At 37.6% G+C, this 25350-nt stretch overlaps 1 protein-coding gene across 3 annotated transcripts in view; it reads right to left on the bottom strand.

The window, feature by feature from the left end:
• Positions 1-25350, bottom strand: part of RAP1GDS1 (Rap1 GTPase-GDP dissociation stimulator 1) — a 159470-nt gene that overhangs the window by 54812 nt on the left and 79308 nt on the right. For 2 of the 3 annotated variants that reach the window (XM_075544003.1, XM_075544002.1), the window contains exon 5: positions 4957-5103. The exons of the other annotated variant lie outside the window; for it this stretch is intronic. In XM_075544003.1, coding sequence (XP_075400118.1) covers positions 4957-5103 — 147 coding nt within the window. The remainder of the gene's footprint in view (positions 1-4956; positions 5104-25350) is intronic. 3 annotated transcript variants of the gene reach the window in all.

A 25350-nucleotide genomic window follows, 5' to 3' on the forward strand; every position in this document is an offset into this window, starting at 1 on the left:
AGATTACTCTTACCGGAATATTCATTCTCAAATATAGGTAGATATTCTTGTACAGAGAATATTTCCTACGTGCTTCCTATGGTGAAATTCTATCACTCAGCTGAAATGCAGCTATCTATTGCTGTGGTATTAAGACGCTAATAATCTAGCTAACGACGGCAAGATTACACATACATGTAAAAAAATCTACAGTCAGAGATTCGACGATCTAGTCTCTTTATAACCCACAACATAAAATAAATGGTATACACTTATATTTTTTAACTTCATTTCATTCAGGCCATTATCTCCCCCCAAAAAGTCTGCTTTGGGGATATACCTCCGTTCTTGTTTGGTGCCATCGAGCTGGTTTGGGCTCACAGTGAACCTGTGTGTAACAGAAGCAAGCGCTGCAGGGACTGCAACCCTGTCACTCAGCCCTGTTCACTGTTTGAGCTTCTTGTAGCAGCCACTGTGCCAATCCACCTCATTGAGGGACTTCCTCTTTCCACTGAGCCTCTGGTTTTCCTAAGCTTGTTGCCCTTCTCTAGGGACTATCCTTACACATGAGATGAAGTCTCGCCATCCTTGTTTCTTAAGAGCATGCTGGCTGTACTTCTTTCAAGATGGATTTGTTTGTTCTTTTGGCAGTCCATGGTATACATCTTGTGAGGATGAATTAAAATTAAAAAGCCTTCTTTGCCACCACAGAATTGTACAGTGAGGAAAATTCTCGAAAATAATAATGCATACCATCTATGATTAATCAATCATTTTCTTTCCAGACATAATGAAAACAAAAATGTGTTGGGGAATGAGGAGAAAAAAGTTTGTTCCCATATCGCTCAGTTAAAAGTGGACATCTATTTTGTACCCTAATGCCAAAGGCTCTATCATGATCATAGGATCGATCTCAATGCTGACAGTACTAAGATTAGCATTACTTCCGTGACAGAATGCCACATTTTAAATAGGACACTAATAAGATTATTAACAGTAAAGAGACTGTGGCAATAACTGAGCTTTTGTGATACAAATTCCCATTTATTCTTGTATGCTAAAGTTCATTCCATCATGGCCCAACCAAACTGAAAATTAATTCTAATACTTGACCATGTGGAACTAGACCAAATGTGTATTTGCACATCGCTACTAAAAATCAAGCTCGGCCTGCCCACTCAGGCAACAGCCTTATTATAATAATCATCTAGGAGGATTATGACTAAAAGCTAACCTCTTTAAATGAGCAAACTTAATGAACTGAATTATAGCAGGAGACACAGCATAGCTCTGTCCCTTAGTAAAGCTATTTGTTTAAAATGTCATTTGTAGCAGAACTTCATTAATGCATCCTGTACCAACAAACTGATAAGAAACCTCTTTTGGGAAATCTAAAAATTAATTTTTAAATCATTTTTAATTAAAAGATCATTTTATTGGGTTCTAAAATTAATCATTTTAAAACAAGGACAATAATAGTAAATAAGGAATTTGATCTTAACATTTTTTTAAAAGTTTAATAGTCAGATGCACAATAAATCACAGTGCACTTTGTGTTAGAGACTAGACATAACTTGCCTTAAAAGACGGGTTTTTAAAAGCACAATTACCAGGCCTCTATGAACATGAAATAAATAGAATATTAGAAAGTTCATAGCACTAGTAAAAGTGACTATCTTTAATAAAAAGTGTTACAAGTTCAAGCTATGAGTTGGGACTGATTCAATGGCACCCAGCAATAGCAACAAGAACCTAACAAACTGCAAGATAAAAAAAGACAAGCTTTATACAGTGAAAAACTTCTAAAAGGCGGAACTCGACAAGACTACTTGTTCTTTCCCAAGTCTTCCAGGTTCTCTAACTTCAACATACAAATTCTATCATATATCACAATTTAGTGGAAAAATACTTGCAATTCCCTTCTCTGACAAACTTTTGAAATTTTTACTGAACTTTGATTGGCCCCCTGCCCCCTGAGTTAGGCAATAATGTCTCAGAAAATAAAACATTTATTTATTAGTCATATCTATCATAAGTTAATGTTAAAAACAATTTCTCACTTATATAAAATAAATCGTTTCTGTTCTAGAGGCTAAGAAACATTTGAACATCTAGGAAATGTGATTCTCTTCTCTCATAGAAAACAAAAAAGCACTAAGAGGATATGCATGTTCCTCAGGTCAAAGTGTTTCTAGTTATTAGTTAGAATTATTCCTTATCAGTTTCTGGTATTCATTTTTTAAGTATGAGAAGACAAACTATCCCACTGGACTGATTTCACTTGCAAAATGAGTAAAATGATAGCAATGTGAAATTACTGTTATTTTCTGGATTGGAAGTATGAAAGCTACAGCTAAAATTAATTACATATTAAATGATTTTTAAGTTACAGAAAATACAGTACAAGCATACTTGAAACAATGGAATTTCAGTTTTATGTTTCCTACTTACATTTAACTGCTTTATTTAACTAACAAACTCCGTAGGTCAGGTTTCCTAAAAAGCACAGAGTGCCCCCCTTCATGCACAGTTCAGCTATCAAGTTTACGGAGCAAATGAATGAGAAGATTATCATTATCAAGAAAGAAAGCCAGAGATATTTTAAGGACGATTTAAAGTAACATTAGTATTTCAGTAAGAGAGTTGTTAAAATAATAAAGAAAAGTCAAGCCATTTATTTGTAAACATCACATATAGCTTACATATGTATATATGATACATATACTCACAAAATGATAGAGCTGATGAAAAATATCACAGACTATGATGTTAAAAAATGTCAGAAGGACCAACTCTTCCTTCCTGATGACATCTGTTGCCCATACCTATCTTTCTTGCTGTGCAGCGTTTGTAAATCAAATAGCTTTAGTCTTTGTTTTACTGCTTTTCAACATTCATAACTACATTATTTAGAGCTACAATAATAATTTTTGTTTTACCTCTTGGAAAGATACATTAGCAATCCACACCTTTTATTACTGAATTTCAAAGAGGCAATACTGGCTAATCATGGTTACTTTCACAAAGCAGTAACGGTGGTCGCAGATCCACTAGTACATTGGGTCTAAGTACAGTGGCCTTTAGAGCTTGCTTCATTAAGTCACTGTTTGGATGACTTGTTTGCTTTTATTAAAACTTGCAATTAACTCTCAAATATGGAGACTCATCAAGTTTGTAACATTTTAATTGTAGGTTAAAATTACTCATTACTATTAGCATGTTTTTCATGGTACTTTCTGCTGTTGCCCATCTATGTAAATAGGGAGCATGAACAGAGCAACAGGAGTTTATAATGTTTCTAACTTCCTTAACAAAGAAACTGCATTACACTGACACATTTTTCTATTAAGTAGTGATTCTGTCCATAAAAACTTTTAGACAATGCTATATATTCAGATAAGCGGATCAATAAACACTTTCCAATTCCTACTACCTTCTAAATGGTTACTATGCTTGCGCTCTGTCTACAACAGCACTTTCTCCTGCAGTGCAGCTTGACAGAGCTGGGTAACTGACCGAAATTTCTGTCTTCACTGCCAAGTTCTGGTCATGGGAAGTCAAAGCTCGGTGAAAAAATACATTCAAGAAATATGAGATAAAAACACCTACAATAAAAGGTTTGTGGTTTCCTTTGTTTACAGAACTAAAAATTTAAAGTTGTAGCTACATGGAGAAAAAATTACACGTTCAGTACATTTTCTTAACACCTAACCCACAGTGATACCAGAGATCCTTCATATATAAGTTTACTCATTGATTAACCAATGAAATGGTTTTCTACTCAAATAGATAAGTGTGGAGTATATGAGTGAGAAAAATCATAATTGCTGAGCCAGATAAATTGGATCAGTATTTTATCATATTCAAATAAGACAGGTAGAACATTTTTAAAATTTTGTTTTTTCTTTAGTAGCTCCCTCTTTTCAATGGGAAGTGGACTCTTCAGAATGCCACACTATCTGTACCACGCCGTACGGCCCCTATTGTCAAGGTCAAATGCCAACGGTCATTTGTCACCAATGTTTACTTTTGTTCCTTTATAAATGATGTCTAATTATTTTTAATGCTTACTTAGACCCACAATTGGAGCCCTGGTAGCATAATGGGTTATGTGTTCAATTGCTAGTGATTAATTCAAAACCAGTAGTCACTCTAATAGAGAAAGATAAGGCTTTCTACTCCCAGAGAGTTACAGTCTCTGAAACCAGAGCCAGTTTTAGTCTCTCCTGTTACAGAGTTGCCAGGAACTGGAATAGAAACCGACTTAATGGAAGTGAGTTTTTTAAGACCCACAACTATCAAAAGTAAATTAAAATTATGCTGAAAAAGGCATGTGTTTCTAGAGCACATGGGAATAAAATCTCATATTACATGTTTATTAGGGAAGTAAAAAGGCTGCAACTTAAAAGGATATAAAACAAGGAGAACGACATTATTTCTGCTAACCTGGCACCAACAGAATTTGAGTTTTTGATCCAGGTAGTAATCCATATAATGTATAGTGATGGTTAAAAAATTACTGTCCATCTAACGATAAATTTGATTTTACTATGGGTAGTTTTTAAGGTGAATGATTTTTCTCTCTAAGAAGTTAATCTTGTGTCTGGATAACGTAATTTTAGTTAGGTAGACTGTATGTATGCTTTAAGATACTCCTGGAATATAAAGCAATCAACACAAAGCTATTTTAATACTGCTTATTAAAAATATTGATAGCAAAGCTTAAATCGTATTATAGTAGTTCTTTTTTTTGAGGGGTGGGCAGGTAATGACTAACATAAGACATACTTTTGAAGCTAATCCCATTTAGTACATTAGACCATCTTATATTTTTTAGACACAGCAATTTAATGTTGGATAATTATCCGTTTTGTATGCCATTTATGAATTTTTGTTCATCAGTTTTCTAAATATTGTTGTTTTGCACTATAATAGAGATTTTTTTAAAGATAAAAGCAAGTTTTCAGTTTTGTTTACCATTCTCATTGCTATAGTTCATCAGCATGCCACAAAAGACAGTCAAGAGCTTCTCATTGGCGGGATCTGTTATACTGCACAGTGACCTTAAATGATCAATTACAATCTGTGCACCACCTGCTTGGTCAACTGCACTTCTGCCCTCATCTGTAAAACAAAGAGTTAAATTAAAAATGAAAGAAAAAATAAATGTACCTTACAATTTCAAATACAAAACACAACAGTGTTATTCCTTATTTAGTGAGTAAGGAGAAAATCAACACAAGGCCTTAAATGTGTCTTTTTGGATAAACAAAACAAACATGGAAATGGGAGTGGGATGGGGGAAAGAGACAAGCAAAGATTATTTTCTTTGACATCTTCCTGGAGATTAAGGCATGTCTCTCTGTGTCTTACAAGTTTATACCACAGGGAATCTTGTTCCTATTTCACACATAATTTTTTTGTAATAAGAAATAAAAAAGGGCCTCAGTGATAACCTATCAGTACAAAATGTTTTCTCAGCTTAGAAACAACAAAATACATCTGTCACAGGTCTTTAAGGGAAACAGGCTGGGAGGCCGTGTCATCCTACAGCATCACAGAACTCTCCAGTACTCTTGAGTCTTCTTTGTAGCTTGTTCTGTTGTAAAGGAGCATGGGCACTTTTTCAATTCATGAAGGTTTATGATTCCATTTGCCTTATTCTTTGGCTGTATAAAACGCACTAATTAAATTCTGTCATTATAACCAGTGGTCAATTGATAATCTAATATACCTCTTGTATGTGTACATCTAAATCACAAAGAACAAGAGTCCATTGTGTTAGAATATATGACCAGCTTGAGAATAAATATCCTAGCCTTTGAACACAGAAATGAAAAGATAACCATCAGTTTCTAAATTTGACTTCCTTAAACGAGGGGGTATACCCCCAGGTACTTTTCTTACAAAATAACCTTATCACCTTCAAAATACTCTCCATTGAACTTGATACATTTGTCCAATCTGTGATTCCATTCTTGGAAACATTTTTCAAACTCATCTGTTTGGACGGCTGACAAGATCTCCCTCATTTTTTTCTTCACCTCTTCTATGTAGTCAAATAGCTGTCCTTTCATGTCCCTCTTCATTCAAGGAAACAAAAAGTAGTCACACAGAGCAAGGTCAGGTGAGTACGGTGTAAGCTTGGGTTTTTTTGTTGTTTTGTTTTGCCCAAAACTGGTGCACTGAGGTGGCTGCAGTGAGCTGATGCATTGTTATGGTGGCAAAACTAGTCCTCCGTCTGCCACAATCAGGCCTTTTTTGTCACACAGTTATGTAATCTTTTCAGAGCCTCTACAAAGAAAGCTTCAGTAACAGTCTGACCTGGTGGCATGAACTCTAAATGCACCATGAGGTGACATTTTCATCCATTTGGGAAGTTGAGACACCCAGAAAAAGGTTTGTTATCAACTGATGTTTCCTTTTTTGAACGGAGAAAACCACGCATACACTTGAGTTTTTGCCCCTAGTGTTCTCCTTGTAAGCTGTGTTCAACATCACAACAGTTTTTTTGGCATTTTTCCCAAGCAGGAAACAAAATTTCAGTCACACACTGTTCTCTTAAATTGGCCATCACAAAAATGAGTTTCAAGCAAAACTGCTTTTACAAAAAAATTCACTGTGACCAAAAAGAACCTTTCCAGGTGAGGCCACTGTGCGCACTAACTCAGAGCGAGTTGCTCAGTGCTCTGCTTGTCTAGCGAGGAAAAAGGCATACCGTGAAAGCTCTGCTCCACCCAGTACAATTCCTGTTTTTTTTTATTTAAGAAAAAAATTGACAAAGATACTAAAATAATGCTATGCAGCAGACACATGAGCCCATAGGTACTTTAAGATGTCAAGTAGCCATATTGAGAAAGTAAAAAGGAACAGGTGAAAACTTTTTAGTAATATATTGTTTACTAAATTCAGTAACTCCAAAATATTATCATTTGAACACAAGAGTATAAAAATTACTAATGAGATATTTTACACTTTATTTGTTGTACTCAATCATTGAAATATGAATATATATATATTTAAACAAGTAAAAAAGGAACTTAGATCTAATTCAGACTGACAACACTTCAACTACTCAGTAGCTAAATGTGCTAGTGTCCACCATATTGGGAAACAGCAAAAGAAATGCCTCCAAAGGAATCGATCTATGAACACGCTCACTGCCACTGAGCTGATTCTCACTTACAGTGACCGTACAGACCTGCCCTCGTGCATTTCTGAGCATGGAACTCATTATAGCCTCATCTTTCTCCTACGGAGCGACTGGTGGTTTTGAACTACTGACATTACAGTTAGTAGACCAACTCGCAACCCACTATGGTACCAGGGCTCCATTTAGTTAGGAAGTTCATAAGTAAATTTAAATTTTTACATTTTTCCATTAAAAGAATGGAAACTAAGTTTCTCTATTTGTAGTCACTGCTGGGTCACATTCGACAATAGCTTAATACGTATAATTTCTTATGGTTCATCTATTAAAAAACCCCAGCAAAACTAATCTGTACATCTAAAACTGTTAAAGTCATTTATGGGAAAATGAAAGTGTTTCAGTCTAATCCCACAGTGCCTGGCGATCAATCGGAATAGTGTCTGGGGTCTTACAGGTTTGTATTCATACAAGCAATCATCTAAGTGAGGAGTTACCTAAGTCCACACGGACGAAGCACACCAGCTTGTGTGATCCAGAGATGACATCACCAAATTCCAATATGGTGAGGAGAAAAGCATCAGAGCAGAAATTATGAACACCAATTTGTGGACGGTGAGCATCTGGTGAGACTGAGCCACTGACAGATGTGCTCTAGTCACAGGCACGAGTGCCGAGCAGTCTTTCTAGCAGGGAGGACTACTGTACTCTTTATCAGGCTGGTCGACCTTGAAACTTGGCCAGCCGGCCGGCCACCCTATAGATGGATCCAAATATGTTCTGGATGCCCGAATCTCCTACTGATTCCATGACAGAAACTTCTTCCTTGGCTTTTTGAATGTTCTTAAGGGCCTGTCCCTTCTTTTGCATTATTTGTGTATTTGTCTGTATACCATTATGTTTTCATCCTTACCACCTTAGCACAATTTTGTTTTTTATCATTTTCTGTTGGGTCTCCTGGCTTTAAAGCACAGGAGAGGATGCATAACTACTCATAGAAGGGGCTGCTGGAGGGGAGGGTAAGGCGACCTGGGGAGGGAAGGGTGAAGAGGGGAGGGAGCACTAGTGTTCATTGTGATTCCATAGCTCATCTTGGAGGTGGTTTAACCACGAGAGGGGGAATGTTCTGAAAACTGATGTGGGGTGACTGTACAATTCTCCTTAATATGCTTGAACTATTGAATTGTATGATGTGTAAATTACTTTCTAGAAAACTGTTGGACAGAAAAAAGAAAGTGTTTCAGTCTAGTGTCCATTTGGACATTACATAAATGTAGGGTAATCTCCCAGGATAATCAGCTAATGATAAAATCCTAGAAATGCCTATACTGAACATTAACAGTACAAATCTAAGCATTCAGGCTTCCAATAACATATAGGTAAGTCAAAATATATTGCTGCTAGGGTTCTAGTTCATAAATGTACACTTTGTACCCAACAACATGCATATAAACATGACAAGGGAGGAGCTGCATTGGTGGCTTTCAAGGGAGTCAGGTGAGCCCATTCGTTTTAAGAAGGAGAGAGGTAGCTCAAAGTTAAGGACCACTCCAAGGGTAATCCTCAGAGGACACAAGACAATCATGGGGACTGACTGTGAAGATTTCAGGAAATTGAAAAACGATGCACCAGTGAGCAAAGGCTGGAAAAGTTGTACTAAGGATTTTCTTTTTTTTCGTCACAACAATGCTCTGGACACTTAATTCAGGGAGCCAAGTTTGTTGACTCACAGCGTTTAAGCTGAACACCTCTGGATTGAGGCTTATAGCAATAGTAGAATGGCATGGTCTTTAGAGATTTAGTAACAGACTTGATAGAACTTTGTAACGTCTAGGTAAACAATTCAACCCTGAGCATTTTTCACTGATAATATCACAACTTGGTAACTTCCTAATAAACCCTTAAATCGTGAATTTTTGCCTTTAAGTTCTACATAGTTGTTGCAATGGATATTAGAACCTAGAGGTAAATTATAGAATATTAATTAAAGCAGCACAATATATATATATATATATACACCTTGCCAGATAGAATACACAGGAATGAATTTGATTACATCTATAGGAAGACACCATGGAGAAGTTTGGTATCAGCAGTAAAAACAAGGCCTTGGAAGATTGGGAACAGACTCTCAATTGCTCATGCGGAACTTTAAGATGAAGCTGAAGCAAATTAAAACAGGCTCGCAGCAGCCATGATATGACCTTCAGTATACCTCATGTGAATTTGATGAATGCCAAGAGTAAATCTGATGCACTGAACACTAATGATAGAATACGTGAGTAGCTGTGGGATGACATCAAGAATATCAAACACGAAGGGAGCAAACCATAGTAAAAAGGCAAGAAAGGATGAAAGTGACTGTCGAAGAAACTCTGAAATGTGCTCTTAAACACAGAGTAGCTCAAGAAAATGGAAGAAATGATGAAGTAAAAGAACTAAACAGAAAACTTCAAGTAGCCCGAGAAGACAAGTAGAGTATTTTAATGAAATGTGCAAAGACCAAGAGTTAAAATGTCAAAAAGGAAAACACACTCATCATGTCTTAAGCTGAAAGAACTGAAGATAATTTTTATTTTAAATGAACAATGCAGGAAGCACCAAAAATGGATCAAAGGAAATTACAGTCACTATCAAAAAGCCCTGGTCCACATTCACCCATTTTAAGAGGCAGCATATGACGAAATACTGAATAAAGAAGTCTAAACTTCACTGGGGCATTAATGAAAACACAAGGTTACAGGAATTTATGGAGTATCAATTGAAATGTTTCAATAAGCGGATGAAGCATTAGAAGCACTCACCCCTTTAAGTTAAGAAATTTGGAAGACAGCTAGCTGGCCAACCAGTGGGAAGAGACACATACATCCAGAATACGCAGACAACATGCGGGGCATCTGCGACCCGCATTGGAGGCAGTAGCCAGGGAAAACCTTATACATAGCTTTAAAACACTGCCAGATGCTGAAGGCCTACGGAAGGACGTACACCACCGACACAGTGTCAGAGGATGGGGCGCTCGGGGCAGAGGGAACCTGAAATGCGACTGAGGAGGAGCTTTTTTGCTGAGTGGTGGCGACACTGGTGACCCGAATGGAGTAAAGCTTGTGGGAGTTGACCCTTCGGGATCTGAATTTGCTGATGGAGCATTACTCAACATAAGAAGAAACAGGTACAAGTCTGCTAATGATTGGAACTTCGAATATGTGAAGTACGAATCTAAGAAAATTAGAACTTGTCAAAAATAAGATGGAATGCATAAAGATCAATATCCTATAGGCATCAGTGAATGGAAATTGGCTGGTACTGGCTATTTTGAATCAGAACAAAATATATGATTTACTATGCCATAAATAACAAAATCATGAGGAAGGGTGTTATATTCATTGTCAAAAAGAACATTTTAAAATCAACTTTGAAGGGCAATGTTGTCTGTGATGGGATGATATCTATCCGGCTTCAGGGAAATCCAATTAATACAACTATTATTTAAATTTAAATACCAATCACAAAAGTCAGTGATGAAGAAATGAAAGAATTCAACCATGATTTTAGTCAGAAATTGATCAAACATGCCATCGACATGCATTGATAAATACTGGTGACTGGAATGCAAAGGCTGGAAACCAAGAGGAAGGAACAATAGTAAACAGGGACGTGGTGAGAAATTAAGCTGGAGATCACATAATAGAATTATGCAAGATCCAACTGTGACTGATACAACTGATGTGAGAATTTTTTTGCTATTCTTTTTTTTTAATTTAAAAAATCATTTTATTGGGGGCTTGTACAATTCTTATCACAATCCACACGTACATCCATTGTGTCAAACACATTTGTACATTTGTTGCCATCATCATTCTCAAAACATTTTCTATTTGAGTGCTTTATTATCAGCTCACTTTCCCTCCTCCCTTCTGCCTTCTCCCTCCCTCATGAACCCTTGATAATTTATAAATTATTATTTTGTTGATGTATGAATTTTTATAAGGCTGTAAGAGTCCCCAATAAAATGATTTTTTATAAAAACACAGGAAAGAAGAATTGTGCAAGATCAGTGACTTGTTCATAGCAAATGCCTTTTCAACAAAAATACCTTTTTCAACACAAAAAGGCAACTACACACATCGATTTCTCCAGATGGAATACACAGAAATTAAACTGACTACATAGGTGGCAAGAGATTAAAGATAGGCAGGTAAATTCAAGCAAGGGGCTAAGTGTGAAACAGACCATCAACTGCTTAGACATTAAGCTCATAAGTCCAAGAAAGCCAAAATACAACCTTCAGTCTATTCCACCTGAATTTCCAGAGCACCTCAAGAACAGATTTGACGCAGTGAACACTAATGACAGAGACCTGATGAGCTGTGGGATGGCACGAGGAACACCATACATGGAGCAAGCAAGCCGTCATTAAGAAGGCAGGGGAAAAAAAGAAAAAATGCAAAGTGGATGTCAGAAGAGACTCTGAAACTTGCTCTTGATTGGGGAGTAGCTAAGGAAAATGGAAGAATGATGAAATCAATGAGCTGAATAGAAGAAACCATCAAAAGGATGTTCAAGAAGTCACATATTAAATTGAAATGTGCAGAGATAGAAAGCCAAAAAGGCAGAACAGGCACAGCAATCTCCAACTGAAAGAAAAACAAGTCCATGCGCTGAGTTGCAATACTGAATTCTACAGACAAAATATTGAGTGATGCAAGAAGCTTCAAAGGGTGGAAAGAATACATGAATTATTAGTTGACATTCCACCTTTTCAGGAGGTAGCATGTAAATTCAGGGTGCACTGAAAGCATTAGCCAAAAAGGATGCTCCAGGAATTGATGGAAAAACTACTGAAATGCTTCCTCAAGTTGATACAACACTGAAAGCCCATCCTCATCTTTGTCAGAAAATTAGGAAGATAGCTCCCTAGCCAACTGACTGGAAGAGATCCAAATTTGTACCCATTAAAAAAAAAAAAAGGTGACCCAACGCATTGTTCAAGTAAGTTATAGAACAGTATCACTGGCATCATAAGGAAGTAAAATTTTGCTCAGGGTTATCTAATAAATGGTCACCATGTACGTTGACAGGGAGCTTCCAAAGGATCAGGCCAGATTCAGAAGAAGATAAGAACAAGGGACAGTCCTGCTGATGGCAGATGGATCTTGGATCAAAGCAGAGAATACCAGAAAGAAGTTTACTTGTGTTTCTTTGACTGTGCAAAGGCATTCAACTGTGTGGACCATAATAAACTATAGATTATCTTGAGAAGAAAAGGAATTCCAGAATTGTTCACTGTGCTCATGAAGAACTTGTACTTGGATCAAGAGACAGTTGTGTGAACACAACAAGAGAATCCTGCATGGTTAGAAATTAGGAAAGGTTGCGACAGAGCTGTACCTTCCCCACCATACTTTTTCAATATGCATGCCAAGCGCATATCAGAGAAGCTGGATTATTTTAAGAAGAATGCTGTATCAGGATTGGAGAAAGGCTTTAATAAGGCTATCATAATCTCTGATACTCAGATGGTACAACCTTGCTTGTGAAAGTGAGGGGGACTTGAAACACTTGCTGACGAAGATCAGGGATTGCAGTCTTCAGCATGGATGACAACTCAATGTAAAGAAGACCAAAATCCTCACAACCGGATCAAAAGGTAAAATCATAATGGAAAAAAGATTGAAGGTGAATCAAAATCAAGATTTTTGTCTTGCCTAGATCCACAATCAATGCTCATGGGAGCAGCAGTCAGGACATCGAAAGACGAGTTGCATTAGGTAAATATGCTGCACCAGACCTTGTTAAGAGTATTCAAAACAAGGAGGTAACCTCGCTTTGAGGTCTAAGGTGCACCTGCCCCAAGCCATAGTATTTTCAATCACCTCATATGCATGTGAAAGTTGGACACTGAATAAGGAAGGTCAAAGAAGACCCAATGCAGCTGAAGTGTTGTGCTGGAGAAGAATATTGAGAAGTACCATGGCCTGCTAAAAGGACAAATAGATCTGTCTGGGAAGAAGTATGGCCAGAGTGCTTCTCAGATGGCAAGACTTTATCTTACAGACTTTGGACATGTTGTTAGGAGGCACCAGTCCCTGGAGAAGGACATCATGTTTGTTAGAGGGGCAGCAAAAGAGAGGAAGACTCTCAAGGAAATAGAATGACACAGTGGCTGCAACAATGGGCTCAAGTACAGGAACAAATGAGGATGCTGCAGGACTGGGTAGTGTTTTGTTCTGTTGTATCTTAGGTGGCTATGTTGGAACTGATGGCACCTAAGCAACAACAACCCAAAGAAAGGTAACCCCACATAATTTGGAAATTATTAAACAGTGTCATTAATAACACATGGAAGTAAAATTTTGCTGAAAATTGTTAAACACATTTTCAGCAGTACATTGTCAGGAGCTGCCAGAAAGTCAAGCTGGATTCATAAAGGAACATGGAACAAGAGATACCTTGGCTGAAGTAATTTGGTTGAAAGCAGAAAATACTAGAAAATGTTTATTTGTGTCTTGTTCAACTACGCAAATGAATTAGACTATGTAGACTAAAATGTAAATGTAACTTTGGACTATATAGACAACTCTGAGGAAAATGGGAACTCTAGGACACTTCATAGTGCTCATGCTGAATTTGTGCACAGACCAAGAGGCTGTTTGGACAGAAAAATAGAATACTGTTTGGTTTAAAATTGAGAAAGGTGTGTATCAGGATTGTATCTTTTCACCATATTAAATCTTTATGCTGAGTAAATAATCTCAAACTGAACTATAAGAATGCAGCATCAGGATTGGAGGATGACTCATTAAAGGCCTGTAGTTTGCTGACAATGTAACCTTGCTTGCTGGAAATGAGAGAACTTGTAGCACTTGCGGAGGAAGATCAAAGAATACAGCCTGCAGTATGGATTACAACTCAATGGAAAGAAAATAAAAATTCTCACAACTGCACCATGTACAACATTATGATAAACAGAGGATTGATGTTGTCAAGGATTTAATTGTATTTGTATCTACAATCAAGTGTCTTGGAAGGAGCAGTCAAGAAATCAAAGACCTTGTACTGGAAAAATCTGCTGGGTAAGAACTCTTTAATGTGTTAAAAAGTAAAATTCCCGAACGCTTCCTCCCCTCCCAATCATCATGACCCCAATTCTACCTTGCCTTGCGGACCTGGTTGTACAGAGGATGTACAGCGGTGCAGTGGGGATCTGGAGGCACAGGGAATCTAGGACAGACGAACCCCTCAACACCCGCGGTGGGAGTGGCGACACCAGGAGGGAAGGGCATGTAGAAAGGGAGAACCAATCTTGGAGATCTATGTGTAACCTCCTCTCTGGGAGATGGGCAATGGGGAGGCGGGTGAGGGGAGACGCCGGGGAGTGTAAGATAAGATATAATAATTATTTATAAACTATCAAGGGACCAGGGGTGGGATCGGGGAGGGAGGGGAATGGGGGGAAAAAAAAGGGAAACCGAGCTGATTCCAGGAACCCAAGTGGAAGGTGAATTATGAGAGTGACGAGTGCAACGAATGTATAAGGGTGCTTTGCTCAATTGATGTATGTACAGACTGTGATAAGAGCCTTATGAGCCCCAATAAAAAGATTAAAAAAAAAAAGTAAAGATCCCACCTGGAGTGGAATTTTGGAGTGTATTTTCAGTTTCCTCATATGCATGTGAAAGCTGAACCAGGAATAAAGAAGACTGCAGAATAACATTTGAATTGTAGTCTCGGAGAAGAACACTGAGAACATCATGAACTGTCAGAGAACAATCAAATATATCTTGGTGAAAGGACAAGAAAATGTTTCTTAGAATTGAGGAACATGTCTATAAAGTATGTGAAAAATGTTTCACATACTTTATAGACATGTTATGAGGAGAGACAGGAAAAGGACATCATGCTTGGTAAAACGGGATTACAAAAGACACAGGACCAGGGAATGTTTTGTTCTCTTGTACACTGTTCATTGTATCTATCTGTTCATTGTAACTACAATCCTCTAGTGTGGTTTTTGATCTTTATACACTGCACACTGCTTCCACTCCCAGTGCTGTCTAACTACTACCCTTTTACAGGGGCATTCTTCCCCTTCCCCTAAGAAAGTTTGCTTATTCTCCTTGTTTGAGTTCAGGTCAATTTTCTCAGGGAAAACTTCTTCCAATACAGCCTCTTATTTATTTTCCGCATGTGGATTATCACAATCTATAAATAAGTTGTTTTTGGAGTTTTTCCCTTTATTGTCTATCTCTTCCTGTACAAACTCCACAAGGACAGACTTCTGACTTTTATTTTCTCTTGTGTCATTATGAAAATAACATGAAAATGTTCTAAAAATTCAAGCTTCTAAATTCATATAGTATAAACATACTTTCTCATTAAGTCATAATCATTACTCTATGTGAATTATACTGAGAAGGAAGAAAACAGCTATGGTCTAGTGTTAAATAAACTTACTGATTACCATCGTTTATTCTGATTCTTGGCAACCTCACATAGGATTCTGAGATGATAAATCTTTATGGGAACAGACAGCCTCCTCATTGTCCTATAAGGAGACTGGCAGGTTTGAACTGCTGTCCTAATTCTTAGAGGTTTTCACATAAGAAAAGAATTGTAGCCAATAACTAATTAGGTAACCACTGATCCAAATCATAAATAATAAATCATTTTTATAAATGAGATGATTACTCTGGCTATTGTGTTATAAAAGATTATATTCACTTTGCATTCCAATTAAAAATGTGGAGTATGTTGATATTAAATATGGTGTTGCTCGGTGTCACCAAGTTGGTTCCAACTCCTGGCAATCCTACGTACAACAGAATGAAATACAACAGTCCTGTGCCTTCCTCACAATTGTTCTTATGTTTAAACCCATTGTGTTGGCCACCGTGTAAATCTGTCTTGCTAAAGTCTTACTCTTTTTTGCTGCCCCTCTACTTCGCCAAACATGATGCTCTCCTCCATCATCTGGTCTCTCCTGACAACAGGTCCAAAGTACAGGAAACTGTGTGTTGCCACCCTTGCCCCTACGGAGTATTCCAGCTTTACTTCTTCCAAGGCAGATGTATGAGTTCTTTTGTAGTCTGTGTGATATTTTCAATAATCTTTGTAAGTACCATAATTAAAATCCATCAATTCTTATTTGGTCTCCCTTATTCAAAGTCCAATTTTCACACGCATACAAGGCAACTGAAAATGACTTAGGGCAGATGCACCTCAGTCCTTAAAAGAATATCTGTGCTTTTCAACACTTTAAAGAGGTCTTGTGTAGCAGATTTTCCCAAAGCAACGTTATTTGATCTCATGACTTTTGCTTCCATGAATATTGATAGTGGATCCAAACAAGACAATATTCTTGGCAACTTCAATCTTTTCTGTGTTTATTGTGATGTTTGTTACCTATTAGTCTAGTTGTGACGATTTGTGTTTACTTAATGTTGGGCTGTCATCCACATTGAGGGCTGCAATCCTTGATCTTCATCAGCAAGGGCTTCAAGTCCTCATCACTTTCAGCAAGTAAGGTTTGTCATCTGTATATTGTAGGTTAATAAAACGTCCTCCAATCCTGATACCACGCTCTTCTTGATATAACCCAGCTTCTTTGATTACTTGCTCAGAATAGATTGGTGAGTGTGATCAGGGGTACGACTCTGTTGCACTCCTTTCTTGACGCCGTGTTTCTTTATTCTGTTCGCCTCTTTATCCATATACAAGTTCCACAGGCGCACAATGAAGTGTGATGGAATTCCTGTTCTTTTTAGGCTGTCATTGCAGGAAAGATGAACTCTTCAGGGTGGAAGATACGCTATGACCGAGGAAGAGTTGCTTTCTCAAAGGAGAGTCTACATTAATGATGTGGACGAGTAAAGCCTACACGACCCTTACTTGCTAAAGATCTGACTAAAAATCAGAAGAAACAGTTGCAAACATCTATTAATAATAGGGACCTACAATGTATGACGTATGAATCTAGGAAAAATGGAAGTTGACAAAAATGAAATGGAATGCATAAACATCGATATCCTACGTGTCAGTGAGCTTAAATGGACTAGTATTAATCAATTGGCGTCATAAAACCATACAGTAAGTTTGTCGGGAATGATAGATTCAAGAGGAATGAGGTAAAATTCATTATCAAAAAGGATATTTCAAGATCTATTTTAAAGTACAATGTTGTCTATGATAAGATGAATATCTATCCACATATAAGGAAATCCAGTCGATACAATTATTATCCAAATTTATGCACCAACCATGAAAAGTTATTGATGCAGAAACTGAAGAAAGTTACTAACTTCATCAGTGTGCAGTTGATCACACATGCAACCAAGATGAATAGATAAGTACTGTTGATTGGAATACAAAAGTTGGAAACAAACATGAAGGAGCAGTAATCATTGAATGTGGAGATGACAGAAATGAAACTGGAGATCAAGTGAGAGAATTTTGTCAGACTAATGACTTCTTCATAGCAAATACCTACTAAATATAGTGCTGTTAAATTTTATCAGTGGCTATCTTATTTTCTTAGAGCATAGGTAATAGCAAATAGACATTCCTACCCATTCTGACATTTTTAGAGATAAGTCAAAATATATTTATGTGTTCTATTAGGGAAGAAAAGTAAATGCTGATGTAAACATCTCCCCCATAACATCAAAATACTGAATTTCTATTATGTACTTTAGGTATATTCAAATGTGTTCAGCCTTCAAATAAGAAATCTGAACCCATCGTACTATTTTTTGAAATTCAAAGAGCAAGGCTATTCATATACCAGGGAAAGGTAAAAAGCAGGAAAGACTAGATACAAAAGCAAAAGCTATAAATATCACATCAACAATATTTTTAAAATGAATCATGAATAAAAAGCCATGGCCATTAAATACATATCAAAAAGAAGCTTTAAACTTAACAATTCTGTGGTGTGTTTTATATGTGGATGCTTTGCTTTTGCTATTAAAGAAAATTTTAGATCAGTTCATGCTTACACTTATATAAGGGAGAGAAGAATGCACCAGCATGCCTCCATTCTCAAAGCCCTCGTTGCACAGATGCAGTTTAAAATTAGGTCACTGCACATGTGATGGACATAGCTTTAGTGTGCCTGCTGCTACTGGTGTTAATTTCTGCAGTCCATAAATTTCTTACATCATTCTAAGTTTTTGATAATTTTATAAAACATAGCATATAAAATGTGCGTATCTTTTCTTTATATACTTCTAAATTACTTTTTAAAACATTTTATTAGGGCTCATACAATTCTTATCACAATCCATACATGTACATACATCAATTGTATAAAGCACATCCATACATTCCCTGCCCCAATCATTCTCAAAGCATTTGCTCTCCACTTAAGCCCTTTGCATCAGGTCCTCTTTTTTTCCCCTCCCTCCCCGTTCGCCCCTCCCAATGTGCCCTCGGTAATTTATACATCGTTATTTTGTCATATCTTGCCCTATCCGGAGTCTCCCTCCCCCCCCTTACTTCTAAATTATTTTATATGCAAGACTAAATCCTTGTTTTCTAAGTAAATTATATAATAACAGTACATTCAATTATTTCCATTAAGAATAACTAAAATGACTTCTGAGTAGTATTCTGAAGACATAAATAACTTTTACTCCAATTTATTAGCCCAACATGCACAATATCAAAATTAAACTTTAATGTACTTTATATATGAGGATCTTTATTATTTATTTTATACTTTAAAATGTGTATCTATGCATACACAGGGATAAGTAAAAAACTTACAAAGGTGCCAGTTCATATAACCACAAACATGTTTAAACCCAAAGTCCATCTCTGGACAATGGAACATCCCCCTACAGAGGGGTCCCAGGAGAGGGTGAGTCAATCAGGGTGCAGCGCAACACTAATGGGTCACGCATCTGCCTCTGTTCCCTTAGGCCTCCTCTGCCTGCTGCTATCATGACCCCAGAGCAGCCTCCCAACCTGGACTAGACAGGAGCATGTACACAGGTATAAGCAAGAGATAAAACTCACAACACATGGGACCCAGGGACAGGAATGGAAATAGAGATACCAAAAGGGTAGGGGATAGGGGAGAGAGGAGGGGAGGGAGAGGGGAGCATCAAGCGCCATGAATGGCACATAACCACACACCCTAATCCAGGGGGAAGAACAGCAGAAACCAGAGGGGAAGGGAGACAGCAGTCAGTGTGAGATTTCAAAATAATTAACCATCTACATCTATCAGGGAGCCAGGAGGGTTGGGGAGAGGTGGGGATGGAAGGAGGGGATAAAGAGGAGCTTATCCCAAGGGGTCAATGGAAAGTAAGTGTCTAGAAAAGAACATGGAATATATGTACAAATATGTTGCATACAAATGATGTATAGTTTGTAACAATAGTCGTTAAGAGCCCTCAATAAAATGATCTAAAACAGAATCTCTCTACAATCAATGAATGGTTGCAGGTAAGTGCTCTCAGCAATACACCCTACTTTGGTTACGTTTTAATGTTGCCTAATGGGGCCAGGGGAAGGGAAAGACCCAATACAAGCAATGGCTTTCTGAGGAGATCTCCTGGATCACTTAAATTCAAGGGAGAGGCCAGCTAAGCAGTTACGGAGACTGTTTTCTGGTATCCCAAGAAAGATTTTCTTGAAGTGCACACGGTGATCATGAGGGCTTATCGTGAAATTCAGGGGAGAACTGGTAACCACATTTGAACGTAAGACCAAGGAAGTTGTAAAGACAATTTTTTTAGGGGGTAGCTGGGGAGAGTAGGGGAGGAATGGGGAAACCAATCACAATGATCTGCACATAACATCCTCCCCCCGACAGGGGGGGATGAACAATAGAAACGGGTGAAGGGAGACAGCAGTTGGTGGAAGATATGAAAAAAAGAATAATCTGAGTGATCTTTCCTTTGCCTCGCAAAATTAACTTGGTAAGGATATAAGGCTTCTTACTGAATTTAAGAAAAATTGCTTAATGTCCACATTGTGTTGCCTTAATGTTCATTTCTATAAATGGGACACCTATTACTCTATTTACCATAAGTTTAACTTTAAAAAACCTTTTGTGAATTGAGCGAAGATTCAAAGAGCAGATCATCAGTTTGAGAGTAATTCATACACATTTTTGTTACCAGCTCACTGATTATAATAACCTCCATATGTTATCACTTACCCACTTCTTTCCTGTTCCCTGTTCTCCTCTTTCCTAACCTGTTTAACGTTCCATTTGATAAATGCTTCGTTTTTTACTTGAAATGATTAATTAAGCCAAGGTGTGCATACCTCACTAGGGTTTCAGTTTACTTACAGTCCTTGGCTAGAAATTGAACTAAAGGAGGTGAGTTTAGTTTCAGACTTCAAAGGAGATTAAAGGCCACATTCTTGAGGGTTCCGCCAGTCTCTGACTAGTAAGCCAGTCTCTTTTATTATTTTGAGTTTTGTTACATATTTTTCACCCATTTTATCCAGGACTTTCTAATGTGATCCTTTTCAGAACAGGTGGAACATTTAGTTCTTCTGGTCTCAAGGTCCTAGAGACAGGAGTCTGCATTGTCCATTAGTCCACTGGGCTAATTATTTCCATGTCTTCAAATTTCATTTTCTATTTTCCCAGACAGGGAGAGACTAATAGTTGTACCTTAAATGGCTGCTCATGAGCTTTTCAGACCTGAGTCACTGCTCACCAAATAGGACGTAGAAAATTCTCTTTGTGGACTAACTGACTTAGATGTCTCCTGAAACTATGGTCCTGAGCACCCAGGTCCAGTGACTCATTTCCTCAAGGCATTTGGTTCTGTCTAAGAAGTTTGCATACTCCTCCTTGCCCCCTCCCCTTGTACTTAGCTTTTTAATGTTATTTTTGGGTGTCTTTGAATCAGTTCCAACTCAGCAACTGTAAACAGCCCTGTGCTACCACCCTCACAGTTGTTCAAACCACTGTGTCAATTCATCTTGTAAAGGGCCTTTTTTTTGCTGCCTCTCTACCAAGAATGTTATCTTTCTCCAGGCATTGGTCTTTCCTGACAACATGTCCAAAGTACATGAGTCAAAGTCTCTCTATGCTTGCCATGTTGTCTATTGATCAAATCACCAAAAATTCATTATTTTGTTTCTAAGAAGGACTTGACACACCGTGTCTCTGGATTTAATGGCAATAAATGTGTTTTCCTCAAACCTTTCCATGCTTCTTCATAAACTCCTTTGTCTCTTGGATGCTGGATCATTCGTTCCATTAAAAATTCCTCTCCTCCCATGTTTCAGCCATCACAGATAAGTGCATGAACCTTGAAGTTCTGTCACAAGAAGGAGCCTAACAGTACCTCAAGCTCAGCTTATCTCCAATCATATCCTGCTGCTAGAGATCTAATTACATCTGTCACTGATCTCACCCAGATTCTAATTATGGAATCATCAACTCTTTTTCCTGCTATCTACTTCATAACACACACATGCACACACACACACACGCACGTGCACCACTATTCCTTCCCATTCTTTTTTGTCTTTCAAACTTGAAATGAAATAATGATTTTGTATTTACATGTTTTATTTTTCATTCAGGCCACCAGTGATCTATAAATAGGAGTGTGCATTAGAATCATCTGGGGAACGTTTACTGAATAAGCATATGCACTAACAGGCTGGCTTCTAGCCCTGGGGTTTCTCATTTATTGGTTCTGGATGTGGCCAATAAAATGTATTTTGAAAAAGCTCTCAATTTGGCTCAGATTCACACTTCTGGTGAAGAATAACTGACTACCTCTTTAAAAAACAAAAAGAGTAACTGAATATTTTATGTTATTTTCAAATTAATTTCCCCTGTATTATTAATTTGACATTTCACTCCCACCTCCTCACACACAATGGTTCTCCATTGTACAAGATCTTCCCCAATTGGGTTCCATACATTTCTTTCTACCACATTATTCAGTTTTAAAAATTCATTCTCAAAATCCTCTTCACCTTCTATTCATAGGTCTAAATCCTACACTGGTTAAATGAATGTTTCCTTCTCTATAAACAATACTGAATTAACTCAAACACAAATACTCTCTTTCTAGAAACATACTTAGCAGTCTCTTAATATATTCATTAAGTGGTACTTTTTATCACTTATTTATATTCAACGGGGCTTCAAAAGTTCTTGAAAAAGTAGAAATAAAAATAATGAAAATTTCCACAAACATTTTGAAGTATCCCCATATAGTATTATTTTGACAACATTGTAATGTGGAGGCATTAAAAATAAATGTAGGAGGCATTAAAAATAAAATTTAAAGCCTTGTTGAAGAACTGAGTAGAATAAGACGGTAAGCAAAAATGATTTACCCCCTCACATTATTTGCAATGGTTTTATAGAACAAAGGTTTTAAATTAATAAACTATTTGTAGGCCAATCTCAAGTAACCAGAAACCACATGATGTAGAGAGGCTTGTGGCCCTGCACTGAAGCCCTGAGAAAGCAGGAGCTAGTAAATTACCTGGTATTCTATCTCCCCTAATCTTATTTAGAGGCTGGAAATTTTTCATTGATTTTTTTCCCCAAAAGTTAAATTTGGAGAAAGAAAAGCAAATTTGTCCTTCATCTTCATTGCAGACCCAGTGAAATAAATTACTATTGCAACTCATGCTAGACACACACACACACACACACACACACACACACACACACACACACACACACACAGTCTCAAAAGTCTTTCCGAAAGTGCCTAGTATCCCTCCCAACCTACACAGGTGTAAAAGAAAGTCATTTCCTGCTAAGACAGATTGTGTTACTGTTTTTTTCCTTAACTTTTAATTTTAAAATAGGATTTATGATTCAAAAAAATGTCACCAAGAGCCCCACCCATCATTTAGGTTCCTCAACAGAGTCTCACTGACAATGCTCTAGGACAGTTTCACAGCCTAGACATTGGACACGGCTGTACAATTTACACACCTTACTCAGATGTTATGGTTCCCCAGTGCCACTAATGGGTTGCACTTGACTGCCAGCTGAAAGGCTGGTGTCTGAAAGCCACCTAGCAGCACTGTGAAGGAGAACCCTGGCATCCTGGTCCACAAAGATAATATCCAGAAGAACCCTATCCGAGCAGCTCTGCTCGGCAACACGCAGGGCCACCATGAGCTGGGTACTGACTCAACGGCAATGGGTTTTTTTTTCTGAGTTATGAATTTTCCATTCCAGACAGCCTGAACATCTGCATAGTCTCCATTTCGCCAGAAACTTCAAAGGAGGATAAAAAAATAAATTTACAGAATCATATGAGCCATTTGATCTGCTGGTCAAAAGTAGAGCCATCTAGTTCCCCGGATGATTCTGGGTTCCACTAACACTGTCTATTTTACAACTTAATAGTTTCAGTTCTTCCTAGAGATTGAGAAACCTCCAAATATCTGTGATCATGGGCACTGATGACGGTCACATTAGTTCTGGTGTTAAATTCCTGGAGTTTTGGTTGTGTGGGAGTTGTGGATGCTGCCTCTCTCCACCTGGCTGAGGTCTCTCCGCAGACCCTGTAAGCAGGTGGTTCAGGAGGGTTTGCTCTCCCCGTGAGGCAGCGGCAGGTGGGGGAAGACATCATACTAGATGACTGCCATTTAGGCTCGATCCTGCTCACTCCGATTTGGGATCTGCACCATTCTTGTGTTGCCTCCATTCTGACCTTGGTATTGAGGGGCCAGCAATTTAAACAGCTTTGGGATCAAGTCCTTCTCCGTGAGCCAGAAGTCAGCCATCGCACGGCTTGTTCGTTGGGGTAGCTTCTCACTTTGTCCACGCGCATCGCACCAGTCCCGCCAGCAAGTCCTGCACTACTAGATCAATGCGGGCCTGGGACCAAGGCCCAGGCGGCAGAACAAGAGGCAGAGTGAGATGGCAGCAGCGACAGGAAACCGCTGTTTTTTGTTTTAAATTGGGTTTTACCAGTTTAAATAGGCACTCATGAGGATGTGTGTGTATACACGAGTTCATCCCATGTACATACAGTGAAAACTTTAAAAGCTGAACTCCGCAAGGCTGCTCCATATTTTGGGGTCTTGCAGAATTTCCGTTTCTGAGAAGGTGAATTCTTTTCTCTTTCTCCTTTCAGTGGAAAATGTTTCAGTTTTCCTTTTCTGACTAGCTTTGTATCACCAATGTGTGATAAAAAAATAGAATTTGAACACATTATAGAATACACAGAACATTCCTAGGTATAATGCAAGTGGAGTTTTATTTTGATTTAAAACTAAGAAATAGATTCAAACAGAAACTTGAAAATTTTAAGTTCTATGCTTGAAGCAGGGAACCCTGGTGGTGGAGTGGTTATGCACTGCTCTGTAATCCACATGGTCGGCAGTTCAAAACCACCAGCATCTCCATGGGTGAAAGGCTGGGCTTTTCACTTGAGTAAACAGTTACGGGTGGGGAAGTCTGGGATGGTTTGCTATGAGTCAGTATTGATTTGATGGCAGTGAGTGGCAGATGTTTGAAGCAAGCTAAACCACCAAAGTGCCTTACCTTTTGGGCTACAGTACCCAAATAACACCTCAGCATTATTTTGTAGGTTTTATTAGAGGTTAGGGCAAGAAACATTTATGTTGAGAATCATTATTAAAGACCTCATATTTAAGGCTATTATTTTAATTGGGGAAGTGTAAAGACTCCTTTAGGGACTTGATGTTTTCTCGATGGTAAACTGCTCTTAGTATTTTGTCAAAATTTTTTAAGAACTCAAAGATTTTTATTTGACCCATTTTTGCCTCTCTTTATGGTATATTTCTAGTGTTTCTATGTTTATTTTAAATATCTTAGATTCTTTTGCACATGCATGTGTATTAGAGTATGTCACTGCACATTTTTAAAAAACGATAGTATTTTTTTGCATTATCATTTTATAACCAAAAAGTACATTTGTATACACATCTTATTTATGTATAGACCCACTTTACCAATGAAGTAACAGAAACTCAAAAATGAAAAAAAAATTGCTAATGGTGGAACTGGAAGTAAAATCTATTTTTAATATCTGGTACTAAAGGACATATTAAAATTGCCATTCTTTATAATTAAGCATAAAATGTATTACTGTATATTTCCTTTCAAAGCAATGCACTAATTGCTTTAGTTTCTAAAATTGGTTTCAATTGATACTATGTCCTTTGTGTATTTTTAGTATGGTCAGAAGCTATATATCTAACATTTACTATAACATTAGCTATCATCAAGTTATATTATACATTTT

The sequence above is a fragment of the Tenrec ecaudatus genome, chromosome 3, assembly GCF_050624435.1.
Source record: "Tenrec ecaudatus isolate mTenEca1 chromosome 3, mTenEca1.hap1, whole genome shotgun sequence".
Taxonomy (NCBI): domain Eukaryota; kingdom Metazoa; phylum Chordata; class Mammalia; order Afrosoricida; family Tenrecidae; genus Tenrec; species Tenrec ecaudatus.